The following is a 25489-nucleotide window of genomic DNA, read 5'->3' on the forward strand; positions in this document are numbered from 1 at the left end:
AGCTACTACCTTAGGCCTAATGACTTCCTTATTGGCCCACAGTGAGCCAGTAAGGCTTATAGTAGTGAGCTTACTATATTTCATGGCTTAGAAATTACTGAGATAAATATCTTTATTCAAGCAACACTGCCTAGAGTTTAGAAGGTTTTCTTTGGAGTCTTTGGGATTTTGTCTTGTTAATTAAGATGGTTCTATTTTGAAGGCAGTGCAAGAAAACAATTAGAGCGAACACAAACCTGTAGCCTTGCTCTTTCTCATGGTTCCCACTGGTAAGTGCGCAGCATTTCAGAGCGAGCTGCCTTGCCTTGCCTTGCCTTGGGTATGGGGCTGAAGCAAGATGCCTTGGGTTTCTTTAGACATGTCTGAGAGGCTCTAGACAGTCCAAAGAATTGGCTGCTCCATCTTACTTGTCTTGAGACCAATTCTTTTCAGGATAGTTGTGGGCTCAAAGGATCCTCTTGCCCCACTCAGCCTCTTGAATAGCTAAGCCTGTAAGCAAATGTCACCTTACTCAAAAATATTTTAAAATATGAGGGTATTGTGGGGTACCCAACCCCAACTAATATATTCCCAATACAATCCCTACACCTAACATTCAGGAAAAATCATGGAAGATGAGGAAAGACTGTGAGGGCCAGAGGACCAGGGCATCTGCTGTGAAACAATTCTTCTACATATGAAGAAGAAGCTGCACACATGAGCTCTCAACAATATGGCCGCCTGAAAAAGATCAGCATGACCATCTCACAAGTTGACATGCCAATGTGAACAGGGACAATTCCACAGGGTCCTACCTCTAGAAGAGCTATAGATGCTCACTGCCTGTCAGAGAATAGTCTCCTCCAGGGATCAACTCTGAATAAGTGTCCAATCTCAGCTGTCAGCCCTGGTTGGACATACTCATAAAAATAGCTTATATATACGTGTGTGTATGTGTGTGTGTGTGTGTGTGTATAAGTATATACACACAATAATAAAAAGATCATGAATTTGAGAGGTGAACATGAGTTGGAGGGGAAGGGGGAAGGTGATATAGATATATAAAGTTCTCAAAAAATTTTTAAAACACACACACACACACACACACACACACACACACACACACACACACACACACTATAGATACATTGAAATAGAAAAGGGCAGGGAAAGCACAGTCTGACCAAAGATATAAAGGAGCAGTCGGCTTTTACAAAGACAATCTCATGAAGACTTTAACTTTGCCAATAATTATATATTGTGTATTATATCACCTTGTCAATTATATATTGTGTATTATTATTATCGTCTTTGACCTTATCAAAGTCATTTCAATGAGCTATTGGGGAAAGGTCCCAAGCTGGAATACACTGAGCAACAGGAAGTAGGACTTTTACAACTGGAGAAAAAAAACACGCCACAACACTTTGCTGTCAGAGCAGAGAAGGGACAAGCCCTTTAGTGTTAACCCCTGGGGTCATAAGGTTCCTAAGATGCTTCACGGAAGACTGAGGGTGTACAAGCTTGAGTGCAAGTGGGCCGGCGTTCGTGTGGTGGAGGTGGTGGTGGCGGTGGAGGTGGTGGTGGCGGTGGAGGTGGTGATGGCTCGTCTGTGTCTCCAGAAGAAAAGGAGAGATTTGATGAGAACAGATCTAAGTTAGTGACCTTGGAGAAGGGGGAAAGGGTGGGAAATGTAATAGGATATGTGTATTGAACTCTGTTAGTGTTCTTGTCTGAATGTGACATGTCCTCACTGGCCCTGTGTTTGAACAGTCCCCAGCGGGTGATGTCTTGGGGTGGTTCTATCTCCTGGTCTACTGAGTTGTGAGCTTCTGCCTCTACACTCCTGCATTCCAGCACTTCCTGCCACCATGCCTTTCTGCCATTGATTGTATTCTCTCAATCTGAGCCAAAATAAATGTCTCCTCTAAAGCTGCTGTTTTCAGGTATTTGGTCAGTGATGAGAAAAACAATATAATTAGCTTTTCACTACTGTGACAGAATGCCTGAGCTAACCAATCTATAGAGTAGGGGAAGTTTATCTCAGCTTAGAGCTTCTCTGGCTTTAGTCTATGGTTACTCGGTCCTTGTTATGGTTTGTATATGCTCAGCCCAGGGAGTGGCACCATTAAAAGGCATGGCCCTGTGTCACTGTAGGTGTGGGCTTTAAGGCCCTCATCCTAGCTGCCTGGAAGCCAGTCTTCCATTAGCAGCCTTCAGATGAAGATGCAGAACTCTCAGCTCTGCCTGCACCATGACTGCCTGGATGCTGCCATGTTCCCACCTTGACAATGGACTGACCTTCTGAGCCAGCCCCAATTAAATGTTGTCCTTATAAGAGTTACCTTGGTCATGGTATCTGTTCACAACAGTAAAACCCTAAGACAGTCCTATTGCTTTGAGCCTGTGCTGGTACATGTGGTGGTTTGAATGGGAATGGTCCCATAGGCTCATACATTTGAATCACCAGAGAATGGCATTGTTTAAAAGGATTAGGAGGTCTATCTTTGCTGGAAGAAGTGTATCACTGGGGGTGGGCTTTGAGGTTCCAAAAAGCCCATTCCAAGCCCAGAGTCTTTCCTTTTCTGTTTTCTGTGGATCTGGATGTAGAACTCCCAGCTCCTTCTCCAGCACCATGTCTGCCTGTGTGCCAACTGTCTTGATGATAATGGACTAAACTGAACGGTAAACCAGCCCCAATTAAATGCTGTGGTCATTTTATCTCTTCACAGCAATAGAACACTATGACAGAATACAGAACACTATGACAGAACATAACAACACTATGACAGAACATATGAATCTAGTACACTATGACAGAACATATGAACCTAGAACACTATGACAGAACATGTGAACACAGAGCACTAAGGCAGAACATGTGAACACAGAACACTATGACAGAACATATGAACCTAGAACACTATGACAGAACATGTGAACATAGAGCACTAAGGCAGAACATGTGAACACAGAACACTATGACAGAACAAATGAACATAGAACTCTATGACAGAACATATGATCACAGAACACTATGACAGAACATGTGAACACAGAACACTATGACAGAACATATGAACACAGAACACTATGACAGAACACTGACAGAACATAACAGAACACTGACAGAACATACGAACACAGAACACTATGACAGAACACTGACAGAACATAACAGAACACTGACAGAACATGTGAATATAGAACACAGAACACTATGACAGAACATAACAGAACACTATGGCAGAACAAATGAACATAGAACACTATGACAACATATGAACCTAGAATGACAGACATATGAACAGAACACTATGACAGAACATGTGAACATAGAACACTATGACAGAACATGTGAACATAGAATACTATGACAGAACATGTGAACACAGAACACTATGACAGACACGTGAACATAGAACACTATGACAGAACATGTGAACATAGAGTACTAAGGCAGAACAGATGAACACAGAACACTATGACAGGCATATGAATAAAGAACACTATGACAGAACACTATGACAACATGTGAACACAGAACACTATGGCAGAACATATGAACCTAGAACACTATGACAGTACTGAAAGTACATCATGGTGGAACAGCCCCATTCATCTCATGGTTTATCCTTCAAGGACAGAGCCCCAGGGACTACCTTGCATACATAGACCTTGGGGGACATTTCTCCAAACCAGAAAAAAAAAAATTGCTAATCTGAGTCAGATGCTAGTCCCAGCTTTTTTGAATTGATTCTGGGGGACTGAACTCTGGTCCTCATGTTTTTATAGTAAGCACTTTAGTGGCTGAGCCATCTCCCCAAACCATGTGTGGGTTTTTTTGTTTTGTTTTGTTTTGTTTTTTAAAGAGCTTAGTGCAGACAAGTACTGCAGAATAAAAGAGCACCAAAGGACTATAAGAATATGATAATAAAGATGAGCAATAAAACTGGACTAGAGAAGATACGAGGATTGAAAGGTGCAACGCTGGTGGAAATGGCATGATCTGAAGACAGAGGTGCAGGACAGGACATACGTGAGAGCTGGGATCAGAGACAAGGGTGTGGTCAGCTGTTTCTGATGAGAAGGCCTTGGATATGGCCACACAATTTGATGTCAAAGATCAGACTGGGGTTGGTGGAGGACAAAAGTGCAAGTGGGCATTCAGAACCAGGGTGTTATTGTGTACAGGTTGATGGTGCAGGATTAAGATACAGAACACAGTGAAAGGTCCAAGTGCAAAAAATCCCCATGAATAGGAGGAGCTGGGTGCATGGCAGCTGTGAGGATTGCTATTGGAGGGAGCCTCTGAGGAGAGAAAATGTCTGCACATGCACCTTACTCAGAAATCCAAGACCAGCATGGAACTAGGCAAGCACACGCTGGCTTTGGAAGCTTTGGAGAGATGCCCAGCGGTTAACATTGACCATCATTCTCACTGAGGACCAGGGTTCAGTTCCCAGCACTCATATTAGGCCACTTAAGACCCACCTGTGACACCAATTCCAAGAGATGATGCTCTCTTCTAGCCTCGTGGGCACCTCAAAGATTGCTTTTGCAGCTTTGCTAGACTTGGAACAGCTGAGTGAAGCCACTTGGAACTAGAGTTTCAGATGACTGAGAGCCACCATTTTGGTACTAGCAACCAATCATAGGTCCTCTGCAAGACAGCCAGTACTCATAACTGGGTTAATCTTTAAAATATCTTTAGAATAATGTACATAAAAAGACACATATGTGGTGGCACACACACCACAACGCACATGCAGGTCAAGATGTATGTATGTGCAGGTCAGAGGACAGCTCTGTGGAGTGGGTTCTCTCCTCCCACCTTTATTTGGGACCCAGGGATAGAACCTGGCCCACCCCTACTACATGACAACCCATTTACCCACTGAGACATCTCCCCAGCCTCAAGTCTGGAATAATTAACATGTTTGTATCTTCATAAAATGTTTAGATCTGGGAACTTTTTTTTTAATCTGTACCTATTTATAGCCCTTGCTCCTCTGTTTAATCACAAATGAATCTTATGCTCTACTCAGTTTATGTTTTCAGTAACTGGGGGCTTCCACAAACTGACCAGGCACTGGAAGGTACTTTGTTGATTGGCACAGTGAGTAGTTCCGTGGCACTCTGGTAATGACATGCTTGCCTCTGAAATACTCCTACACTGTACCTTTCAAATGGAAAATAAGTAGTACTTGAGTGCCGATGTCTTTATTCCCGTTTTTTTTACTAGAAAGGAGACAATGTTAACAATTTATGTGTGAGTCAAAAAGTGTTTCATAAACCCAAATGTGTTTACTAGGAATTGTAAAATGTTTTAAGCTGTAAGGTTTGAAGGGACTTTTAATAGTAAAGCCGCTACAAAGTATTTCAGTTTTAAAACATTGAAGGCAAGTGTTTTTCTGCATAGCAGAACTGAAATGCAGTTCAACCACTGGTTTACAACTTGGTTAAAACCCAAAGCTGCAAGCCGTTTTAAGGAGTCAAAAAAATATTTTTGCACACTTTCAAAGAGTTCAGCTAGTCTCAGCCATTTCTTTTTATTCTCAAAGCGTAAATGCTCAAAAGTAATCATATTCACTAGCTGGATGCCTGGCAAGCAAGACATTTAAATAATGAACAAGTAAGTGAGCAAGCTCTCTTCAGATTCAATAGAGTCCTTCATTTGAGCTGATTCCCCTTAATTTATTCACAGAACTTTAGGCTCATTTTACATGTCTGCTCACACAATTAATTACCATGACTGAGTTCTCCAACACTGTAAAACTAGACCAAGAGATGCCCATTTACAGCATGTGTCAGGTGGGGGAAGGTATTTATTACTCGGCCCTTAGCTGAATAAGAGGCATGGAGTCATTTTATGAGTATTTAAGGGAAAACAGCCTCCTCTCGCCTCACAGAACATAACTGTTTTTTAATCTCTTGTATAATTCTTCGAACTATGAAATCTCAGAAGAGGAAGTGGCCGCAAGGAGGAGAGTCCTTCTAGGTTGGAGTTCATTCATTTCCAAGTGGCCTGTCCAGCTCCTGGACCGCTTCAATGCCTAGAGAAATCCGTTTCCTCTGAGCCAAAGTCGGCCTCCCGACTGCATCCCCGAGGCCCCACTGGTCGGTGCCGAGGCGTCGAGGCCAGTCACCACCTCCTCCTCCTCCAGCCAGGCGGACCGCCAGTCCACTTCTGTAGGGGCGACACCCAGCCCGCAGGCCACACGCCCCGCGTGTGCGGCGCCTTTAGTTATTTACTTCGCAGAAGCGCCTTCAGCCCCCCTCCTAACAAGTCTGGGAAGCATCACGGCGACGCGATGTTGGGGACACTGGTGAGCGCCCTCGGGGGTACCGGCGAGGGCATGGCCGAGGCCGGGCTGGGGCAAAGGGACGGGGGAGGACGGCGGGACGGCCCGGAGAGGCGTCTCACGGGCACTCGCAGCCCGCCGCGCAGCAGCCCGGCAGGCACACGCACACGTGCACGCGCGCCCCGCACCCGCCCCCCGCGCGGGCTCCGGCTCTGGGCGGCGGCGGCGGCGGGGGCCGGGGGCGCGCGGGCCGGCGGCGGGCCGGGCCCCGGGGACCGCGCGGGCGGCGGGCGGGCGGGGACGGCGCTCGGGGGCCGGCCCGCGCGGCGCCCATGCTCGGGGAAGGCCTCACGGTGTGCGGAGCGTCGGGCGGGTCCCGCGACGCTGAGCTCGGCCTGTCCCGCAGGTCTGGATGCTCGCGGTCGGCTTCCTGCTGGCGCTGGCGCCGGGCCGCGCGGCGGGCGCGCTGAGGACCGGGAGGCGCCCGGCGCGGCCGCGGGACTGCGCGGACCGGCCGGAGGAGCTCCTGGAGCAGCTGTACGGGCGGCTGGCGGCCGGCGTGCTCAGCGCCTTCCACCACACGCTGCAGCTCGGGCCGCGCGAGCAGGCGCGCAATGCCAGCTGCCCGGCCGGGGGCAGGGCCGCCGACCGCCGCTTCCGGCCGCCCACCAACCTGCGCAGCGTGTCGCCCTGGGCGTACAGGTGAGCGGGCCCGGCGGGAGGGGCGGGGCCTGCAGAACAGGAGGGTGGGGCAGGGTGGAGTCCTGGGAGGGAGGGGCCGAGGGGCGGGGCGGAGCACGTGGGATGGGGCGGGGTCGGGTGGGGCCTGGGCGGGGCCCGGCTGCCACCGGGGCGGTAAAGGTGGAAGGTGCTTGAAGGAAGGGGGTCGTGAGGGAGCTCGGGTGGAACGACGGGATGGAGTGGGGTCGGCTGGAGCCGGAAGGGAGTGGCAGGACGGTCGGGTGGTGCTAGTGAGGTGGAGTGGTACCGGAGGAGCGGGGTCTGAGGAGCGGGTGGAGGTGATGGGTGGGGCCGGGTGGAGCTACTGGGATGAGCCACGGGAGGCAGGCCAGGTAAGGCCGGTGTCTACTGGTCCTAGAGCTCAGGGAGAAGCTAGGAGGGGCAGGTGGGATAACTAAATTAGGAGCGATTGGTTTCTACCAAGGTCTGTCACGTTTTTTTGAAGAAATGCTGCTTCTGTATTTGTTATGCAATAAATACCTATTCTCTGCCAGATACACCATGAGGAAGCAGGCCACATGACCCTTTTTTACAGGAGGCCTGTAGGAGTGTAATCTAGAAGTGCTGGGGCGCTGAGAGCTAGGAGGCACGGCCTCTGAGTGTCTGGGGAAACTAATATGGGGACAGAACCTCAGGTGAGAAGCAAAGTTCCCAGCGTAAGGTAGCTTGAAGTTGAGTGAGGAAGAGAACCCTCCTTTGAAGGAGAAAGTGACATTCAAGTCTGTGGAGAGAAGGGGCAAGATTCTGAGGATGGCCTAATCCAGGTGTTGTGTCAAAAGCAGAGCATGCCAAAGGGAAGCGTGGGGGTGTGCAGAAAGAGCATCGCCACAGTGGACTGGGCAGATGCCCGGGACAGAAGGCATAAGTAGCACTGATGAGGGAGCCCTCACACAATCCTGCAGATGAGAAAGATAGGCACCTTAGACGGGAGCCTTTCCAGGATGGGAGTGGACTCAAGGGAAGGAAAAAAACATTACTGGGAAGTGAGAAGACAGAGAAAAAGGCAGGCAGAGGAGAGGAAGGATGTAGCGTCTACAGCGAGCTACCAGAGGGGCTTTGTGGTTTGTCTTGTGCTTGAGATGGAACCCAGGGCCTCAGATTTGCTAGGAAGTGTTCCACCGCCAAGCTTCGTCCCACCCCAGTAGCAGATTGTTTGTTTGATTGTTTGTTTTGAGTCGAGTCTCTTTAGCCCTGGCTGTCTTAGAACTCTCTATGTAGACCAACCTAGTCTCGAACTCACAGAGCTCCTTCTGAGTGTCAGAAATACATGTTTCTTGATTTCTAAAACTGTACGCTGATCCCCTCCTGTATTCCAGAGATGTTATTAGTCAGTCTGCCCTTACTGTAAAAAATACCTGGGCAGATCCAGAGACTACCCGACCAGGGGATCCATCCCATCATCAGCCACCAAACCCAGACACTGTTGCACATGCCAGCAAGATTCTGCTTAAGGGACCCTAATATAGCAGCCTCTTGTGAGGCTATGCCAGTGCCTGGCAAACACAGAAGTGGATGCACACAGTCAGCTATTGGATATAGCAGCCTCTTGTGAGGCTATGCCAGTGCCTGACAAACACAGAAGTGGATGCACACAGTCAGCTATTGGATGGAACACAGGGCCCCCAATGGAGGAGCTAGAGAAAGTACCCAAGGAGCTAAGGGGTCTGCAACCCTATAGGTGGAACAACAATATGAACTAACCAGTACTCCCAGAGCTCGTGTCTCTACCTGCATATGTAGCAGAAGATGGCCTAGTCGGCCATCATTGGGAAGAGAGGCCCCTTGGTCTTGCAAACTTTATATGCATCATAGAAGGGAATGCCAGGGCCAAGAAGTGGGAATGGGAGGGCAGGGGAGGAGGGTGAGGGGAGGGTATAGGGGACTTTCAGGATAGCATTTGAAATGTAAATGAAGAAAATATCTAATAAAATAATAATAATAAATACCTGAGCGGACAGGTTGACTCATCAGATAAAGTTACTTGCTGGCAAGCCTAAGGACCTAAGCTTGATTCCCAGAACCCGCAGAATAGAGAGAGAACAGACCCCAAGCAAGTGTCCTCTGGCCTCCACATACAAGGTTACCACCTGATAACAGAAAACAAGTACGGAAATAAGTTATAAAACAAACAGCTGAGGTAATAAAGTGAAAAAGAAAAAAAAAGGGTTGGCTCAGTTTTAGAGATGCCACTCCATGATCAGGCAGACCTGTTGCTTTTAGGCTTCTAGTGGGGTACCAGGTGGCAGCGTATCAGGGGTGTGTGGCAGAGCAAAACCTCCTTCCTGAGACGTGAAAAGACAGAGAAAAAGGAAGTGGTCAGAGTGCCAGTCTCCTTAGAGCACACAAAGGCCTCCAGCAGCTGGGTCCCACCTTCAGAGGCTCCACAACCTTCCAATAGCAGCACCCTGAGGATCAAGCCTTTGCAGAGGGGGAGGGGGGGAGTAGGAGGAAGGAACTTAAGATACACACTGTAGCAGGTAAGAGATGCAGGGCCCAGCAGGCATGCTGCAGCGCTTCCAAGAGACAGTGAGGGCCGCAGCTGAGGCAGCAGAGTGGAAAGAGACAGGAGAGGAACAAGGCTACTGAAAAGGAAGGGCAGCCTGAGTGGCAGGAAAAGGGTGGAGGGTATCAGGGGTGTGAACTATGTCCTGAGTCAAGGCTGTGGCCAATCTTATCAGTTCCCTTGAGCAGCAGCCCCTCCCCCAGGTACCCAGCCCTTGACCTGGCTGCTCTTCAGGCCAAGCCCACCTGTGGTGCATCCCTTCTCACAGCTCCACCCACATGGAAGTGGGTCCATATGGGGGACCCTCTGTAACAAATCCTAGCTCTGTACTGGGACACAGTGTTGGAGTTGAGGCTGGCCAAAACACACACGGGTAACACACAGCAGGTTTCAAGTCCTCTCTCTCTATAGGCACGTCTCCTAGGGTCTGACCAAGGCTGTAGAGCATAGTCCCTAAGAGATGTTTGAAGATGGAGTTAAGTCTTGAGCTTGTTGAGTCTTACTGCCTTTGGGAGGGACAGGTGACACAGAGAGATGTGGGAGGAGAGAGAGAGAGAGAGACAAACAGAGAGAGAGAGAGAGAGAGAGAGAGAGAGAGAGAGAGAGAGAGAGAGAGAGAGAGAGAGAGAGAGAGAGAGAGAGAGAGAGAGACTGGAGATCCTCCACTCCCTCAGCATCCTACATGGGAGGTTAAGCTGGTCCTGCTATAGGAACTTGTTTCTTCCATGGCCACATCTAAAAGCAGGGAAGGGGCAGGGAGGGAAGTGGTTGGTGACACCCCCCCTACTTGAGGTGACTGAAGAGGGGGGACTGTTCCCATCTGCCACCCGCAGATCACATAGCTTCAGGCCCCTTGTTTATCCCATCCACAGTCTTCACAGCAGTGGTGAGTTATCACCCCCATCTGCCCTGTGAGAAAATGGGGGGTTGGGTAGCCTAAGCTGGGCTTCAGGGGACCATGCAGGGCCATTGTTGCAGATGCTATTGAAGCCAGCCCTGGTTCCTGCCTCTCTGGGCACTTCCTCCATTGTCACTCACCTCCTGAGTTAAAGAGGGTAGAAAAAGTGTATTCCAGGGCTCAGGGGGTAAGAGCACTGACTACTCTTCTGGAGGTCATGAGTTCAAATCCCAGCAACCACATGGGTGGCTCACAACCATCCATAATGAGATCTATGGGATCTAAAATAAAAAAAACTGTGGGCCGAAGAGAGCGGGGCCAGAGCAAGAGGGAGAAGGGAAGAGGGGGAAAAAGTGCATTCCAGGAAGTGCAGAGGCTCATCTATGAGAGGGTTGCACAAATCCCACCAGCTCAGGTGCAGGATATAGTACCAGCTGCAGAGGTGGTGCTCTCCACCTTCCTCTGACCTGCGGTTTGTGCATCCACAAAGCCAACCGATTGCATTGCAAGATTATCTGAGAAAGCTTGCATGGCAGAGTATGTGCAGTCTCTTCCATCATGACTCCCACACAGCACAGCAGCATTCAGAGCATGGCTAGATCAGGTCACATTGCAAGCCTGGAGAGATGGCTGAAGTCTACAGGAGCGTCTGAGAGGTTCTGTACATATTCTACACTACTGCGTATATGGTTCCCGAGTGTCTGGGGCACTTGCTTTTCTTCTAGATTCCCAGAGACATCTCCTATGGGGATGGAGGCCTGAGATGCCCACATCCCTATAGGCAAAGTAGAAGCTCAGGAAGATGGGTAGGAAAACAGATGTAGAGTCAGAAATACCACAGCACAAGAAAGATCACTGTAGGTGGAATTCAGGTTTTAAAGCAGGCACTGAGCTATCGGCTGGCTGTTTGGTTTTAGGACAGCTGGGTCTCCAGTTGGAAGAAAATATGGTTGGATCTCACTCCTGTGTGACAACAAATTCCAGATGATTGGAAGATTTAAGTGTGAAAAATAAGGCCACAAAGAGGAAGAAAAACACGAACAATTTTATTTATAATCTTGGTGTGGGGGAGGCTTGTTTAGTAGCTCACAGCCCCAGACACCATAAAAGATAAGACCAAGAAACATGGTTACATAATTACATGCTGTGCTGTCTTGTGGAAATAAAAGCATGCAAGGCAACCCATGTCACTAAGGGCTACTTTCCCAATGAGCTCCCACAAACCAATAAAGCCAGTGACATCATGGGAAGGTGGGCCAAGGTCAGGGCACAAGCAGGGAAGGAAGATCATGTGATCTGACTCTCTCTCTCAGTGAAGATTACTGCACTCAAGGGAGCAAAACACATGGAAACCAGAGCGAGAAACTGTTCTGTGCAGCCGTCATCGGGGAGCTGCTTGACAAAGGCGGGGGAAGAAGGAAGCCGACATCCTGGCACAGTCGAGGGGTGTGAATTGGGATGACTTGGGAAGGAGGAAACAGGGACTGTAATTATCAAAAATATGTCTTGAGACGGGATCTTGCTGGCTTCATGCTCTGGGCTCAAGTGATCTCCTGCCTCCACCTCCCGAGGTCGCAGGTGCACAGCATCAGTCACATCACTTTGACCCAATGATTCGGCTTACCAGCATCTCTCCTGCAAATCCAGGTGTCCACACACCAGATGACTGGTGGGAAAGGACATTAGTCATTGCTGTAGTGGCAAGGGTGGAAGGCACCATGATGTCCACCAAGACATCATAGCATAAAACAGCTATGAAAAAGGATATAGCTTTCAGCTCACTTCAGTAGATCAGTCGCCATCCCTGAAGGGAAAAGTTCTGACCTGCACCTGCCACATTTGTGCTCAAAGAGAAATTAACATAACACATACATAATAATAGCCACTTATCCTCCCTCCCTCCCTCCCTCCCTCCCTTTCTTTGAGCCAGGGTCTCAATAGTCCCAGCTGGTCTGGAACTCACAGAGCACAGGAACTAAAGGCTGAGGTGCCGCACCTACCTGCGGGTTTTTTTTTTTTTTTTTTTTTTTTTTTTTTTTTAAAGGGTCTCACTGTGTTGCTTGGACTGGTCTCAAACTCCCGAGTTTAAGTGATCCTCCTGCCTCAGCTTTCCGAGTGTCTGGGACTACAGACCTGTGCTACTGTGTCAACTGAAGATGTTGTCTTTGTTAACCTAGAGAAGGGAAGTTTCCCAAGCATGAGGAAAAGGCAGAAGCTGCAGAAACACAATTTCAGCCTTGGAAAGACAGCCAGAGCCTCTGTTTGAAGGGGCTGGGGGCTCACAGAAGGGGTGCTATAGACAGCGAAGTGGGGTTCTTAGAGGCCCGTGGCTCCATGGTTGTTGGGCTGAGCTCTGATGACGTCACAGCTTAGACTGCAAGAGATTATCGCCAGGTGAAAGACCCAAAATAGTAGGACCTGGGGTATTGGGCACCTCGACTTCCTCCACCCAGTTCCTGGTATGTTATTAGGAAAGCATCACTCATCTCCTGGAACATACAAATATTTTCTCATTTACCTTGTGGCAAAATATGTTTGTTTCTCCTTTGCTTCAAAATCAAAAATGCCAAAAATAAATCAACTTGACTGCTCAGGAACATTTTTTAAACAGCAGCTTAATATATTCAGAAATGTACTGCGGGGACACTGGAGGTTATTGCCACTTAAAAACACACCAGCTTGTATGATGACACCCCAAAGATAAACACCTGCCGGCGCTCTAAGCAATTTTAGCTTGTTTATTCTTATAGTAGAGGGCTAAAAATATATTTTCTCTAGGATATGAATAATGCAAAATAGCTTATTTTGAGGCATTGTTGCCTTTCTGTATACCCTTTCCTCCTCTAAGAGCCTACATCTAAATTTATTTCACAACAAACAAAACTTGTTGGCTCTTGGTGACCAACTGTAAGTAAATGTGCCACAGGCCTGTGGGCAGATGCTGGGGCGACCCCTTAACCCCTTGCAGGCGTTCTTTGGTGTGTGTACTGTTCTGGAAGCGGGGTGGGGGGTCATATGCCCTTGACTTTCCTTCCTTCCAAGGTCACTTCCAAGTTCAAAGTTCTGCTTTCCAGAGTTCTCCACAGGAAGGCATTCCATTTACGTCAGCCAGAACCTGGGCTCTGATGACTTTTTATAGCCCACCCTGTCCTGAACACCCTGGATGCCCTGTGCCACCCTGTTGGGGGTGGCCCTGCCACCTCTTCAAACATCTCAGTGGAACAGTACTGAGAGCCAAGGTTGGCGAGGACAGGTGACTTTAAAATAGACATGTGGGCCACCAAGATGTTTGAAGATGTAACTTAGCAAGGGATTAAGGAATCACCTGAACATCTGTCTATAGGCCTGCAGCATAGTCTCAGTGTATGGAGAAACTTCTCTCTAAATGTACTTATGCAGTTCATATGGCCGCCAGTTACTATACTAGTGAGCAGACAAGGTTACCCCTGCCCGGTGATGGCCCAGGCATTCCGGTGAACTTGGGCTCTGACAAGCTGTGGTCTGCTCTCTGTGGGTGCTGATTTATAAAGGCCTAGAAGGAAAGGCCAGGCTAACAGAAAGGATGGCTCATCTAAGCAACCCTCTTACGCTGTGAGGTGTCAATTAGTTATTCCAGCTTCCCCAAACCTAAGGCCACATTTACCCATCAAATGTTAACAAGGGTTTTACAGGGCCTTTACTGGAACAAGGGGAACCACTGGCCCCGAATGCTGCTATGAGCACTGGTACTGTTCACACCTCTTTCTGCCCAGTAAATCTTTAAGAAAGAAAGAAAGAGAGAGAGAGAGAGAGAGAGAGAGAGAGAGAGAGAGAGAGAAGAAAGAGAGAGAGAAGAAAGAGAGAGAGAAGAAAGAGAGAGAGAGAAAAGAAAGAAAGAAAGAAAGAAAGAAAGAAAGAAAAAGAAAGAAAGAAAGAAAGAAAGAAAGAAAGAAAGAAAGAAAGAAAGAAAGAAAGAAAGAAAGAAAGAGAAAAGAAAAGTTAAAAATCAGAGGCAGTAAGGTGGTATGACACACACCCACCATCCAGCTTTCAGGAGGCTGATGCAGGAGGATCATGTTTTCGAGGCTCTTGGCCTACATAGCTTTATGCTGACTTAAACATCAAAGACATGTAACGTTAGAGAACGGTAAGGAAATCAAGAGCACCGCTGCCTTCACCTCCCTTCTCCGTGACTTTCTTCCCAGTGACTTGAATTACCCAGGGCCAACTGTGACCTGAGAATACTAAAGGGGGAATTCCAGAAACCCATATGTTTCAAACGCAGGCAACCTCAGCAGTGCCATGAAACCTTGTCCTTCCGGGACATGAACTACCGCTTTGCGCAGTGTAAACACGCTGTGCGCTCTGCCCTCTCTGCAGCCACACAGTAACCTTCTCAGCTATCACAGTGGTATCCCAACACTGCCATGCTGTGTACAAGTGACTCTGTAAGAGTCACCTAGTGCTGTGTCAGCACACTAGCCTTCCTCACTTCACTTCATGTAGACACTGCATCTCCTCACAAGAAGCGTGAGTCTCAAAGTCAATGACATGTTGAGAGTCACATACTGTAGTATTGACTGTTTTAGTTAACCTAGAGAACCTAATTTATAACTCAAACTTTAGTTTATAAGCAATGAACTCTGAAGTTTCAGGCACGGGGAGGCACATTTCCAGGAAGGTATCTAGTGGCTGAGGGTTAAGGAGAATCTGAGGTTGAATGTTAGAGGAAACTATCCTCTACCCTTTAAAATACCTACCCTTCAAAAACGTTCCTAGTCGCTACTTAAAAACACACCCTTTCACTGTCATGCATTTTCAGAGTTTTGTTTGTTTGTTTGTTTGTTGCCAAGGCTGGAGTACAGAATTCTGCAAACTGACCGGAGTTCTGGGCCCAGGGATCCATCACTTCTTGCAGAGGCGGCACTGGCCAACAGGGGGCAGCACAGCGCAAGCATCCTGCCAAATGGTGGCCCAGGGCTTCTCATCTCCTTGGAATTTGGGATGGAGGGTCCTTTCATAACTAAGCTTTGCCTTGGGAAGTTCACTCTTTCCCGTGTCTCTGCTCCATAACTGTGGGTTGCTCCAAATGACCTTGAGATAACGTCACAGACCTCTCTGTCTTCCAGGAAGATGGAGATCCTGTTTTATCTAATGTGCTGGATGAGCAGGCACGACGTTCTTCCTACAGCAGCTTACTAGGCTAATGTTCTGTGAGGAAAAGAGGGACAAACACCCAAGAGAATGCCTTAGGTCCGGCTGGGGTCTTCATAATGCTTTCATCCCTATTGGTCACTGTAGAAAAGGAGGTATACTGTTTTCCCGAGCAGCTTAAGTAAGAGATGTTGGTGTTTTCATATATATACACATATATGTATATATGTGTGTGTGTGTGTATGTTTATATATATACATATATATATGAATTTATATATACATATGAACTTATGTACATACACATTTATACACACACGCACACATATATATATATATATACATATATATATGTGCGTGTGTGTATGTATGTATGTATGTATTTTAATGGACAGATGACCTTGACTTTGCTCAAGGACAAACCCCAGTGGCTTCTCAGAACCCAGCCAGCCCCGCCGCACCTATCACCTGTCAAGGAATAAAAATAAAAACATTGTCATGGAGCATTGTTCCCGGATTACCGTCGGCTTTGATGGCTGGTGGCTCCGCAGGGCTGGGGCTTTACTTTAGCATGCAGAGAGCTGCCAGCGAGGATGACAGTATTTCACTCCGGATACCTCTTTCAACGCTCTTCACCTGAATAAAATGTGGGTGCCCGTGCCAACAGAAGGATTTGGGCAAATGCAGGCGGTCCCACACGGGCCACGAAGTGACATTCCTTCTGATATTGTCCTCCACAAGTGGCACGTTAAAAAGGTGGGGGACAGAGGATACGTCTCCCCGAATGACTGCGTTGTCAAGGAGAAAATACCAGGGGCTCTTAGAGTTGAAGGAAGGGGCCAGAGGCTGGTATTTGTGAACTGCCCCTCCAGGGGGACAGCTGGCGCCACAGACCAGGTGGGCTCCTCCCTCACACATCCAGCCTCCTCCCCCATCGTTCCAAGGTCGGGAACATCAAAGATGGTTCTGGACCCACATTCTGCAGCTTCCCCTGGAGAGCCTAGCCATCCTGTGGGCATGAGTGCGTTTTCCCTTTGAAGAGGTGCTTCCCAGCTGCTCAGAGTCACATTTGCCATGACAAAAGAAGGAAAGCCTTCGGGAAGCCTGGGCTGTTCGGCTCATTCCATTCTCTCCTTGTAGGAGGCCCCACCACCATGAACTTCCAGATTCTTTCCTGATACTCTGTCCTGTCGTCTCACTTGGCCACTTGGTGAATTGGTTTTACACAGAACAAGTGGATACCCAGGTTGGACCGTTACTGTGTACCAGGTGTGGGGCGGGACGCTCTGTGTCCCTAGACTACACTGTGGTCACTGCCTTGAAGACAACGAGGCTGACCCAGGTGGTCAGGTGCCATCATTCTAGGACCTCTATTTCCCCGCGTGTGTGAGAGGAAGGTGGGCAGGTGAGCCTTCCCGCTGCCGGTAGCAGTGAACTTGCTGGGTGGTAGGAGAGCTACATTTGCTTTGGAGCTGCCGCAGGCTCAGCCTCAGCTCTGCCAGGTTCAGATGGCAGCAGCTAGAGAAGGGCTGACCTCTAACTCTCCCTGGCCAGGTGAAGCGGGATCTGCGTTCCGGTCAGGACTGCTGCAATCCCTGCTGAGTTTTTCCATGTCCTCTTTCATGAGAAATGCAGTGTTTTCTCTTAGGGGCCAGAAACGCCTTTCTCAGTGCTTCTTGGCAGCAGACACGGCAGCTCTTTGGCTCCCTGGGGCCTTAGCAAATGGAAGAAGGGAGGAGCTGATGGGCCTACTGGCCACAGCTTCCCCCTAGAGGGAAGAAGCTGTTTGTAGCCTCCAGTGTCCCCAGTTAGCCCTGCTTCCCTCACAGAGCCCACACTGGTCCAGGACGTGGAGCACCGGACAGTAGTTTATGTACAGGGAGATTTCCTGTGTGATGGCTCCTGCCAACCCCAGCTGCAGGGCTAACTCCAAAGATAAAATGGAAGGTTAGATAGTTTCCCCCCAAGCCCACCCCCGATGCTGGGAATAGAGCCTAAAGCTTCTCCCACAGAGAAGAACCCAGCTGTCAAACCCTGAATTCATTACTTCTTTTTGTTTTGAGACAGGGTCTTGTTATATAGCCCAGGCTAACCTCGGACTTGTGGCAATCCTCCTGCCTCAGCCTCCCAAATGCTGGGATTGCAGGTGTGCACCATCAAGTCTGGCTTCATTTTTCTTAAATGTGGAGAGCAAACACTGAACAGAACTCTCTGTGAGAGTGATCTGGGAGGCTTCTTTAAAAAAAATAGCAACACCTTGGTCCCACGCCAGAGCAATTAATTCAGACTCTCTAGGGGTGAGGGAAGAGCACTGCTATTTTTAAAAAACTCACTTATGTGCTCCAGTGAAGTACAACTAAGTCCTACAGCCACCACGAGGCAGTGCCAGCTCGGGTTATAATGACCTTCTGTGTGAACGACAGTTAGCGAGGAGGACTGGGTGGGCTGGTTTGGTCATACAGAAAAGGCACTGGGAAAATGTGTCATCCAGTTGTTGGCCACCAGCTGCTACACTCTGTCCGTGGTAACACTGGCTAGCCATCCAGTGCAGCTGTGGCCAGACACTGTTGCTTGATGCAGACATATATCTGTGTGTTCAACAAGATGCCCCGTTTAAGTGAGCAGGCCACTGGACAGACAGCGAGTAAGCACAGAGCCGTGTACTCCGAGGGCGGACAAGAAGACAGAGAACCGTAATTGTTTCTGTTCTTCTAAGATTAAGTTTTATTAGCACAATAATTATGCATATCCATGAAGCACCACGTGTAAGGTTTCAATACGTGAGTGAATTATCTAACAAACAAGTCAAGATGATTGGCACATCTTCAGGAACTAGGGTCCCAGTGCAGCCTGGGCTGGTCTATAGCTTACCGTCTTCCTGCCTTAGCCTTCTGAGTGCTACATGGTCATGTGTGTGTCACACACCACACTCTGCCAGAACCTGCATTTTCAGTGAGAGCCACACAGGTGTTCTGTAAACTTCATGCCAGCAGTCTTGCTTGTGTCTCCTGTCTTGCACTGACAGGGCCTTCTCAGAGGAACCTCACTCACTCAGCTTTACTGAGGGAAGCCGCTTATCCCTTAGAGGTCCCTGGTGGTTACACATCATCCCAGACTTCCTTCCCACTGTCTTTTAATCCCTTCCAGTCTCTTGGAGACTCAAGCCCCTCATGCTCCTTGGGATGTGTCCTGAGGTTCCGGGCCTTTCTTTCCCTTCCCTGTGCGTTTCAGGGTTGGCTGAGATTTTGGTTTGAGATGTGCTGATGTTAGCGGACTAAAGGAATACACGTGCTTGAGGGAAATTTCCCAAGACATTGGAGCCTCAAGCCTGGTCTAAGGGCCTTCAGGAAATTTGAGAGGTAGCCTTTCTGTCAGGCCACCTCCCTCAGTAGGCAGCATCAGCGACCACTGTGGTTTACTGGCCGGTGACTAGACTGTACCAACATTTTCTTTCCAGGACTTATATCTGACAGGTCCCTGCCTTTTCTGGAAAGTCTGCTGGGCTGAATTCACTAACCCCTAGTGTGTATGATGTCAGGCTGCCCATTTTGTCCCCACTTACTCATGGGTGCTTCCCCAGCAGGACCCCCCCCCCAGCTTGGTGCCTGGGAATGGGGGTCTTTGGGTTGCCCAGAGAGAATCAGTCTTACTAGGACTCCGCTGCTTTGAAATGGAAATGTTTTGTGAAGTGGGAGACTGTGCCAGTGGCTGCCAGACTACACTTGGCCCTCACAAGCGCACATCAGGTGACAGATTCCTCCCGGGAATGTGTTCATTGTTCTCTGAGTTCCGCCTCCAGACAGCTTAGAATTGTTTCCTACTGCGTCCAGGCCCCAGGGGCAGCGCTCTTTTTCTGTCTCTGCTGTCACTTAAATTCCTCCAAGAGCTCAGCTTCCATCACCTCTAATCATCTCTGGAGGGCTTGTCCTTTGTTCTTGGATTAAGCCCCGACAGCTGTCACTCACCAGAGCCAGGGCCACACCACTGATTCGTCAGTGGGGAAAACTTGATGTGTTTTAACCAAGTCCTAGGCCAAGTTTGCACAGGGCAGTGTTCAGCAGACTCAGAGATGACAGGAGACTGGCCTCAGAGGCCAGGCGTGGTTTCTGCTGGGCTGTATGTCCATGTTTGGGAAGAGAAAGGGTCCCAGCGGAAGCCTCATTCTTTCCCACAGAGCTGGTGATTTCTCTTGATTTGGCAGGAAGCTGGGTGTCTGCCAGCTCAAGGGCCACTTCCCCTTCTGTCGTGCGGGTCCCTCTGAGTGAGAGTCACTGCCATGAGTGGCACATCTGCTCTCTATGTTGGGCATTCTCTATGTTGTCCTCATAATGTAGGTGTCAAAGACATATTTTGAAAACACCCCTTGTTCCTACATTCTATCCCAGGTGGCAGGTGGGGATGATATATGGGAGTGTCTTGTCACAAAGCCTTGGCTTGGGGACCAACTGGTGCATTGGGATGGATATATTTAGTTGGATGAGCCTTTGGCTATCAGATACCCAAGCAGGAATAGTCTCACCTACAAAACTAACCAGAGTGACACCTGAGTGCTGGCTGTTCCCAAAGGACGCCCAGGATGTTGGTTGATATTGAATTGGATAGATGATGGTCTCAGGGCAAGCAAATGTCAAAGAGAGGCGCCTCAGCTCTGTAGTTCTTCTGAGAGGCTCCTTGGCTTCTCCGGGAGTCTCTCTGGATGCTGGGTGGTCTGTCTTCTTTCCACATTCAGAGAACTGTGAGATTAAATTCCTGTCCTCTGCTCCGGCTCCAAGACTGTTATACACCCCGTACCACCCACCAGATTCCCTAGCCTGCCATCACATACATGACAACATGTGCTCATGGTCTTACTCACAGACTCAACACATACATACATATATTCTCAGTCTCCCATGCTCACACATTTGAACATGCTTATGTCCACATGCTTGCATAGCCTCACATGTATGTACCACACATGCTTGCATAGCCTCACATCTGCATACATACATGTACTCATAACTCACACTCAACCTTTTCCCATGCCTCTGTTCACAAATACATGTGCACACACAGCCATTCTCTCCTCCACACTCATACATATATACACCCCCATGCCCTTTGTTAATCGTCATGCACATCGCTCCAGCCATGGGACTTTTTGCAACAGTCATCTCCTTTCTGGTCCAGGTTCGTGTCACTGTATTCTGTCTGCAGCCTCCTCTGGCTCTCCTCTTACCGAAGCCTATACTTCAACTTCCAGGTCCCTGTAGCATTTCCCAGACCCTCCTCTGGAATTGACTATGGTCCCAATGCCTGATGCCCATGGTCTTGCCTGTCCGCAGGCCTGTGTGATCTTAGAAGCAGGTTCCACATCCTTGCCCAGGTCACCAGGGTACCCAGGGTCATGACCAGTCTGCATTGGTGAACAAACCACCAAATATCAAGGGCATTGCCACACAGACCAGGGTGTCTCAACACACCAACTGTTAGTTCATTAACTCCGATGCCCTCTGTGGTCAGTCAGGTGTAGATTTCCATGGCTCTCCCATGAGGGAGATTTAATAACAATGTTTTTTGAAAAAAAATTGGGGGGGCTCTTCATTTAAAAGTAATTTCAAGCTTAGGAGTGGTGACACACAAGAGCCAGAGATAGATCTCTTTTTTGTTTGTTTTTCAAGACAAGTTTCGGGCTGGTGAGATGGCTCAGTAGGTAAGAGCACCCGACTGCTCTTCTGAAGGTCCGGAGTTCAAATCCCAGCAACCACATGGTGGCTCATAACCATCCNTAACAAGATCTGACGCCCTCTTCTGGAGTGTCTGAAGACAGCTACAGTGTACTTACATATAATAAATAAATAAATAAATCTTTAAAAAAAAAAAAAAAAAAAAATTAAAAAAAAAAAAAAAAAAAAAAGACAAGTTTCTTCATGTATCCCTGGCTGTCCTAGAACTCTCTTTCTCTCTCTCACTCTGTAGACCAGTCTGGCCTTGAACTCACAGAGACCTACCTGTCTCTGCCTCCTGAGTGCTGAGATTAAACATATGTGCCACCACACACCTGGCGATATTTCTGAATTTGAGTCCAGCCTGGTCTACATAGCATGTTCCAGTATGGCCAGGGCTATATAATGACACTTTGTCTCATGAAAACAAAACAAACTGGGCGGAAGCTGATCTCCTGAGTGAGTTCCAGAATTGTCACCGCTATACAGAAAAGCCCCATCTCGAAAAACAAAACAAAAACAAAGAAAAGAGAAAAGGAAAGAAAGACGCTCGTTCTTTGAGTTCATGTGTTGACGGTTTGTTCGGGTGGGCTTGGGAAGGAAGTGATTGGGCCACAGCACTTTATGTTGGCATCAATGGCTTCATAATGAAAGGAATCTGAGCTGCAGTGACTGGTCTGTCTTGCCACTTGATCTGCCCCATCATGTGAAATGCTTCGAGAATGCCATGTTCTTGAGCTTCTAAGACTCCAAAATCAACTGAGCTAAATGTTAAATAAACATCTCTTGGTTGAAACCAAGCCATACAATGCTGTCCACTCTGACCTTGAACTTGTGATCTTCCTGCCTCTACCTCCCCGGGGCTGGGATGTCCCACCATACCCAAGTAAATGTCTTCTTCTGTATGAATTACCCAGCCTCTAGTGTTATGTTATAGCTCCAGCAGGTGGACTGATGCATCTTCTCTATCCACCTGTCTGGTGAGCTGGCTCCATCCTCACTGGAACTCTGAGCGGCTCCATCTCTAGGCTCTGCCTTTCTCAGCCTGGAGCTCTAGTCTCTGTACTCAGACTTACTGCTTTTCAAACGCTGGTGTCTCCTGCCCTCATCCTTCTCCCTCCACACACTCCCATATCTAACTACATCTATCCTTGACCAAGATCTCCCTCTTTGTCCCTCACGTGCTTCTACCAGGAAGTCGAGGGATCTTTCTAAAGGGTTGCTCGCTGGGTTACATCACTCAGGGAAACCTGTCAGGGTCCCATCCTAATCCTTGACTATCGTGTAAGTTCTGACACAGCCGCACTCTTCTCTCTGACGCCTCCCACCTTGTACTCTCCCTTCTGTGACATATTGCCCAACTCTGACTTTGGCCTCTTCTCCACATGCCCTTCTCCCTCTCGCTCTGGGTCACTCAGTCCATGTGATTACTTGTGCTCATCTCCGCCACACGCCTTTGGGTGTTACATAGGTGCTCTGCCTGGATTCCAGATACCTGAAATAGAACTGAGTTGAGTTCTATGCGTTGGATAAACGTTGGAAATAATTACAGACCTTATGCATCCGAGCTATTTAGGACTTCCTCTTCCTTCATATGTTCAGTGAGAGGGAGCGTCAGGAGACAGATGGGTCCCAGCTAGGCCTCGCCAGGCTCATTCTGCTCCCAAACTCCTGATGGTGGAGCTGAGAAAACAGCAGCAACAGACTTCAGAAGTGGATATTTGCAGACTTTGTGCTGGAGGGGAGCATCGAAGGGCGGGGTCAGGGTTGGCTTGGATTGCATTTATCTCCACCCTAGTCGTCAGCTTTCACTTAGACCATTCTCTGGTCCCTAGAAACAGTGCGAAAAGGGAGTTGAACAGTTCTAGGCCCAGGAGGCCTTCCTGACCCCAGGTACCTCTCCCCCAGACAGCACCACTGTTCCCAGTGCCTGCTTTCTGCAGACCGGTTCCCCTCCATGGCATGTGTGCTCTGAGTGAACTTTCAAAGGGAGGTCTATTTTGTTGGCAAGTGCCCTCATTAGTAGTAAGGAGAAAGCATGTCCTTGGATGGATACCGTCCTCTGCAGGAATGTCATGCCCCCTTCCCCGTCCCTCACATCCCCAGGTTAGAACAGAAAGATCTCCAAGCCTGTCCCCTCTCCATCTCTCCATCCTGCCTCCATTTTTTTTCACTAGATTCAGAGGCCACTGTTTGGTGCATAGTGGGTCTTCAGATGTGTCTGACTCCGGACATGTTAGCCAAGGTCAAAGCCATGATGATGGATATGAGGGTCTCTAGAACTCTGCCCAGAGGAAAGATTGCCTGTGTTCTAGCTGGGTAGGTTAATGGATGTGGATTTAGGCACAGAAGTCTCACACGCAGTGGGGATAACCCTTGCTTCTGCAAGGGGACATTCAAGAAGGGTCTCAGGCTCCTCCTGATGACCCCCTGGGTTTCTGTAGCTGTGTAGGTGGCTTCTGTAAAAGCAGGCTCTTGTTCTGGGGGTTGATTTTGTCTCCAAGTGAGCCACCGTTGTAGCTCCCCTGAGATTTGGCCATAGGCTGACCTGGAAGTGCTTACATTTGGCATCTGAGTTGAAACTTGCAAGCATTGGAGAAAAATCAAAGTGATGGAATTTAAGCCATCATTTCCACTTTTCAGATATCCCTGGCCAGCCAGCTCTCTGTCCCCTGCTGTGTGTTGCTTTAGCTCCTTTAGAGAGCATGCATCTGGACAGGGTCACCTCATGGCCTTTGCACAGGTGTGTCAGGAACTGGTCCCTGCCTACCTCCCTCAGGGAACACATCTGGACCTGCAGAGCCTAGTAGGCTTGGAAGTTGGGATCACAGAGATGGCTCCTCAGAACTGACATGGCAGCTCAGGAGAATGACCTGTCCTGATGCAGGGTCACCTGTGTGTGGCGCTAGTGATTTCGACAGAGGGTAGTTTTACAGGCACTCGGGGATAGTGATTCATGCTGCCTTCAGCATCTGAAATGATAGAGGTCAAGTGCCATAGTAGAGTAATCTTTTCCGGGTCAGGGCTCACGGCCTAGTGTTCCAGACAGGCTCTTCCAGGGTGCTTACTGCGGGTTGCGTTGTCAGATCCAGCCTTCTCAGGTCTTCTTCATTTGGCCAGGCTTGCTATGTAACCCAAGCTGGCCGTGATGCTCCTGCTCCGGCCCTCACTCTCTCGCTCTGTCTGCAGGATTTCCTACGACCCCGCTCGCTTTCCGAGGTACCTGCCCGAAGCTTACTGCCTGTGCCGAGGCTGCCTGACCGGGCTCTACGGGGAGGAGGACTTCCGCTTTCGCAGCACACCCGTCTTCTCTCCAGCCGTGGTGCTGCGGCGCACGGCGGCCTGCGCGGGCGGCCGCTCTGTGTACGCCGAACACTACATCACCATCCCGGTGGGCTGCACCTGCGTGCCCGAGCCGGACAAGTCCGCGGACAGTGCGAACTCCAGCATGGACAAGCTGATGCTGGGGCCCGCCGACAGGCCTGCGGGGCGCTGATGCCAGGGACTGCCCGCCATGGCCCAGCTTTCTGCGTGCCTCAGGTCCCCTGGCCCTGACAAAACCCACCCCATGATCCCTGGCCTTTGCCCAATTTTTCCAAAAGGACTGCTACATAAGCTTTAAATATATTTTTCAAAGAAGACACTACATATCTACTACTATTTTGAATAGTGGCAGAAACCATTTTCATATTAGTAATTTAGAGCGAGCATGTTATTTTTAAACTCCTTTGATATACAAGCACACCATACACATCCCGTTTTCCTCTACTAGGATTCCCGAGTACGCAGTAGTTGTGGTGCTCAGATGAACTTCCTTCTGCTGCACTGTGCCCTGTCCCTGAGTCCCTCCCGTGGCCCAGGCTTACTAAGGTGATGTAGGTGCTCCGGATCTGGGCACCGAAGACCTCCCAGGTCCGTGGAGAGGGAGGGATGTGGGGGGCCAGGAACCAAACTCCCCTTTGTTCTTTAGCATATGGATGGTCTCAACTTTATGAAGATTAAAGCTTTTGGTGTTATTCTTTCACATTCGAAAGCCACTGGTCTTAATTTGTGGCAGAAGGCAGGATGTGACGTCTTAGCCAATTCTCAGGGAGCCCCAACACCCCGAGGTGGGAAGTCTGCTCCTCCTCAGCACCTTCTTTTACAATCTCTAAAACAACAGTGGCAGAAGGATTCCCTGGCTGGGTACACTCTGTTTCTTCCCAGATGTTGCTTGGGTGAATGTG

At 48.9% G+C, this 25489-nt stretch overlaps 1 protein-coding gene across 1 annotated transcript; it reads left to right on the forward strand.

Moving 5' to 3' along the window:
• The first annotated feature begins 6165 nt into the window (after positions 1-6165).
• Positions 6166-25287, forward strand: Il17d (interleukin 17D). Its single transcript, XM_021203723.2, has 3 exons — positions 6166-6308; positions 6691-6986; positions 24453-25287. The coding sequence occupies exons 1-3, from the start codon at positions 6294-6296 to the stop codon at positions 24757-24759; spliced, it is 618 nt and encodes a 205-aa protein (XP_021059382.1). The 5' UTR covers positions 6166-6293; the 3' UTR covers positions 24760-25287.
• The last annotated feature ends 202 nt before the right edge of the window (positions 25288-25489 follow it).

This window comes from Mus pahari, chromosome 8 (genome assembly GCF_900095145.1).
Source record: "Mus pahari chromosome 8, PAHARI_EIJ_v1.1, whole genome shotgun sequence".
Classification (NCBI taxonomy): Eukaryota; Metazoa; Chordata; class Mammalia; order Rodentia; family Muridae; genus Mus; species Mus pahari.

Bases quoted from the DNA above. Each gene is read 5' to 3' on its own strand.
- Il17d (XM_021203723.2), top strand. The intron at 6,987-24,452 runs GTGAGCGGGCCC...CTCTGTCTGCAG, and splicing joins GTGTCGCCCTGGGCGTACAG to GATTTCCTACGACCCCGCTC.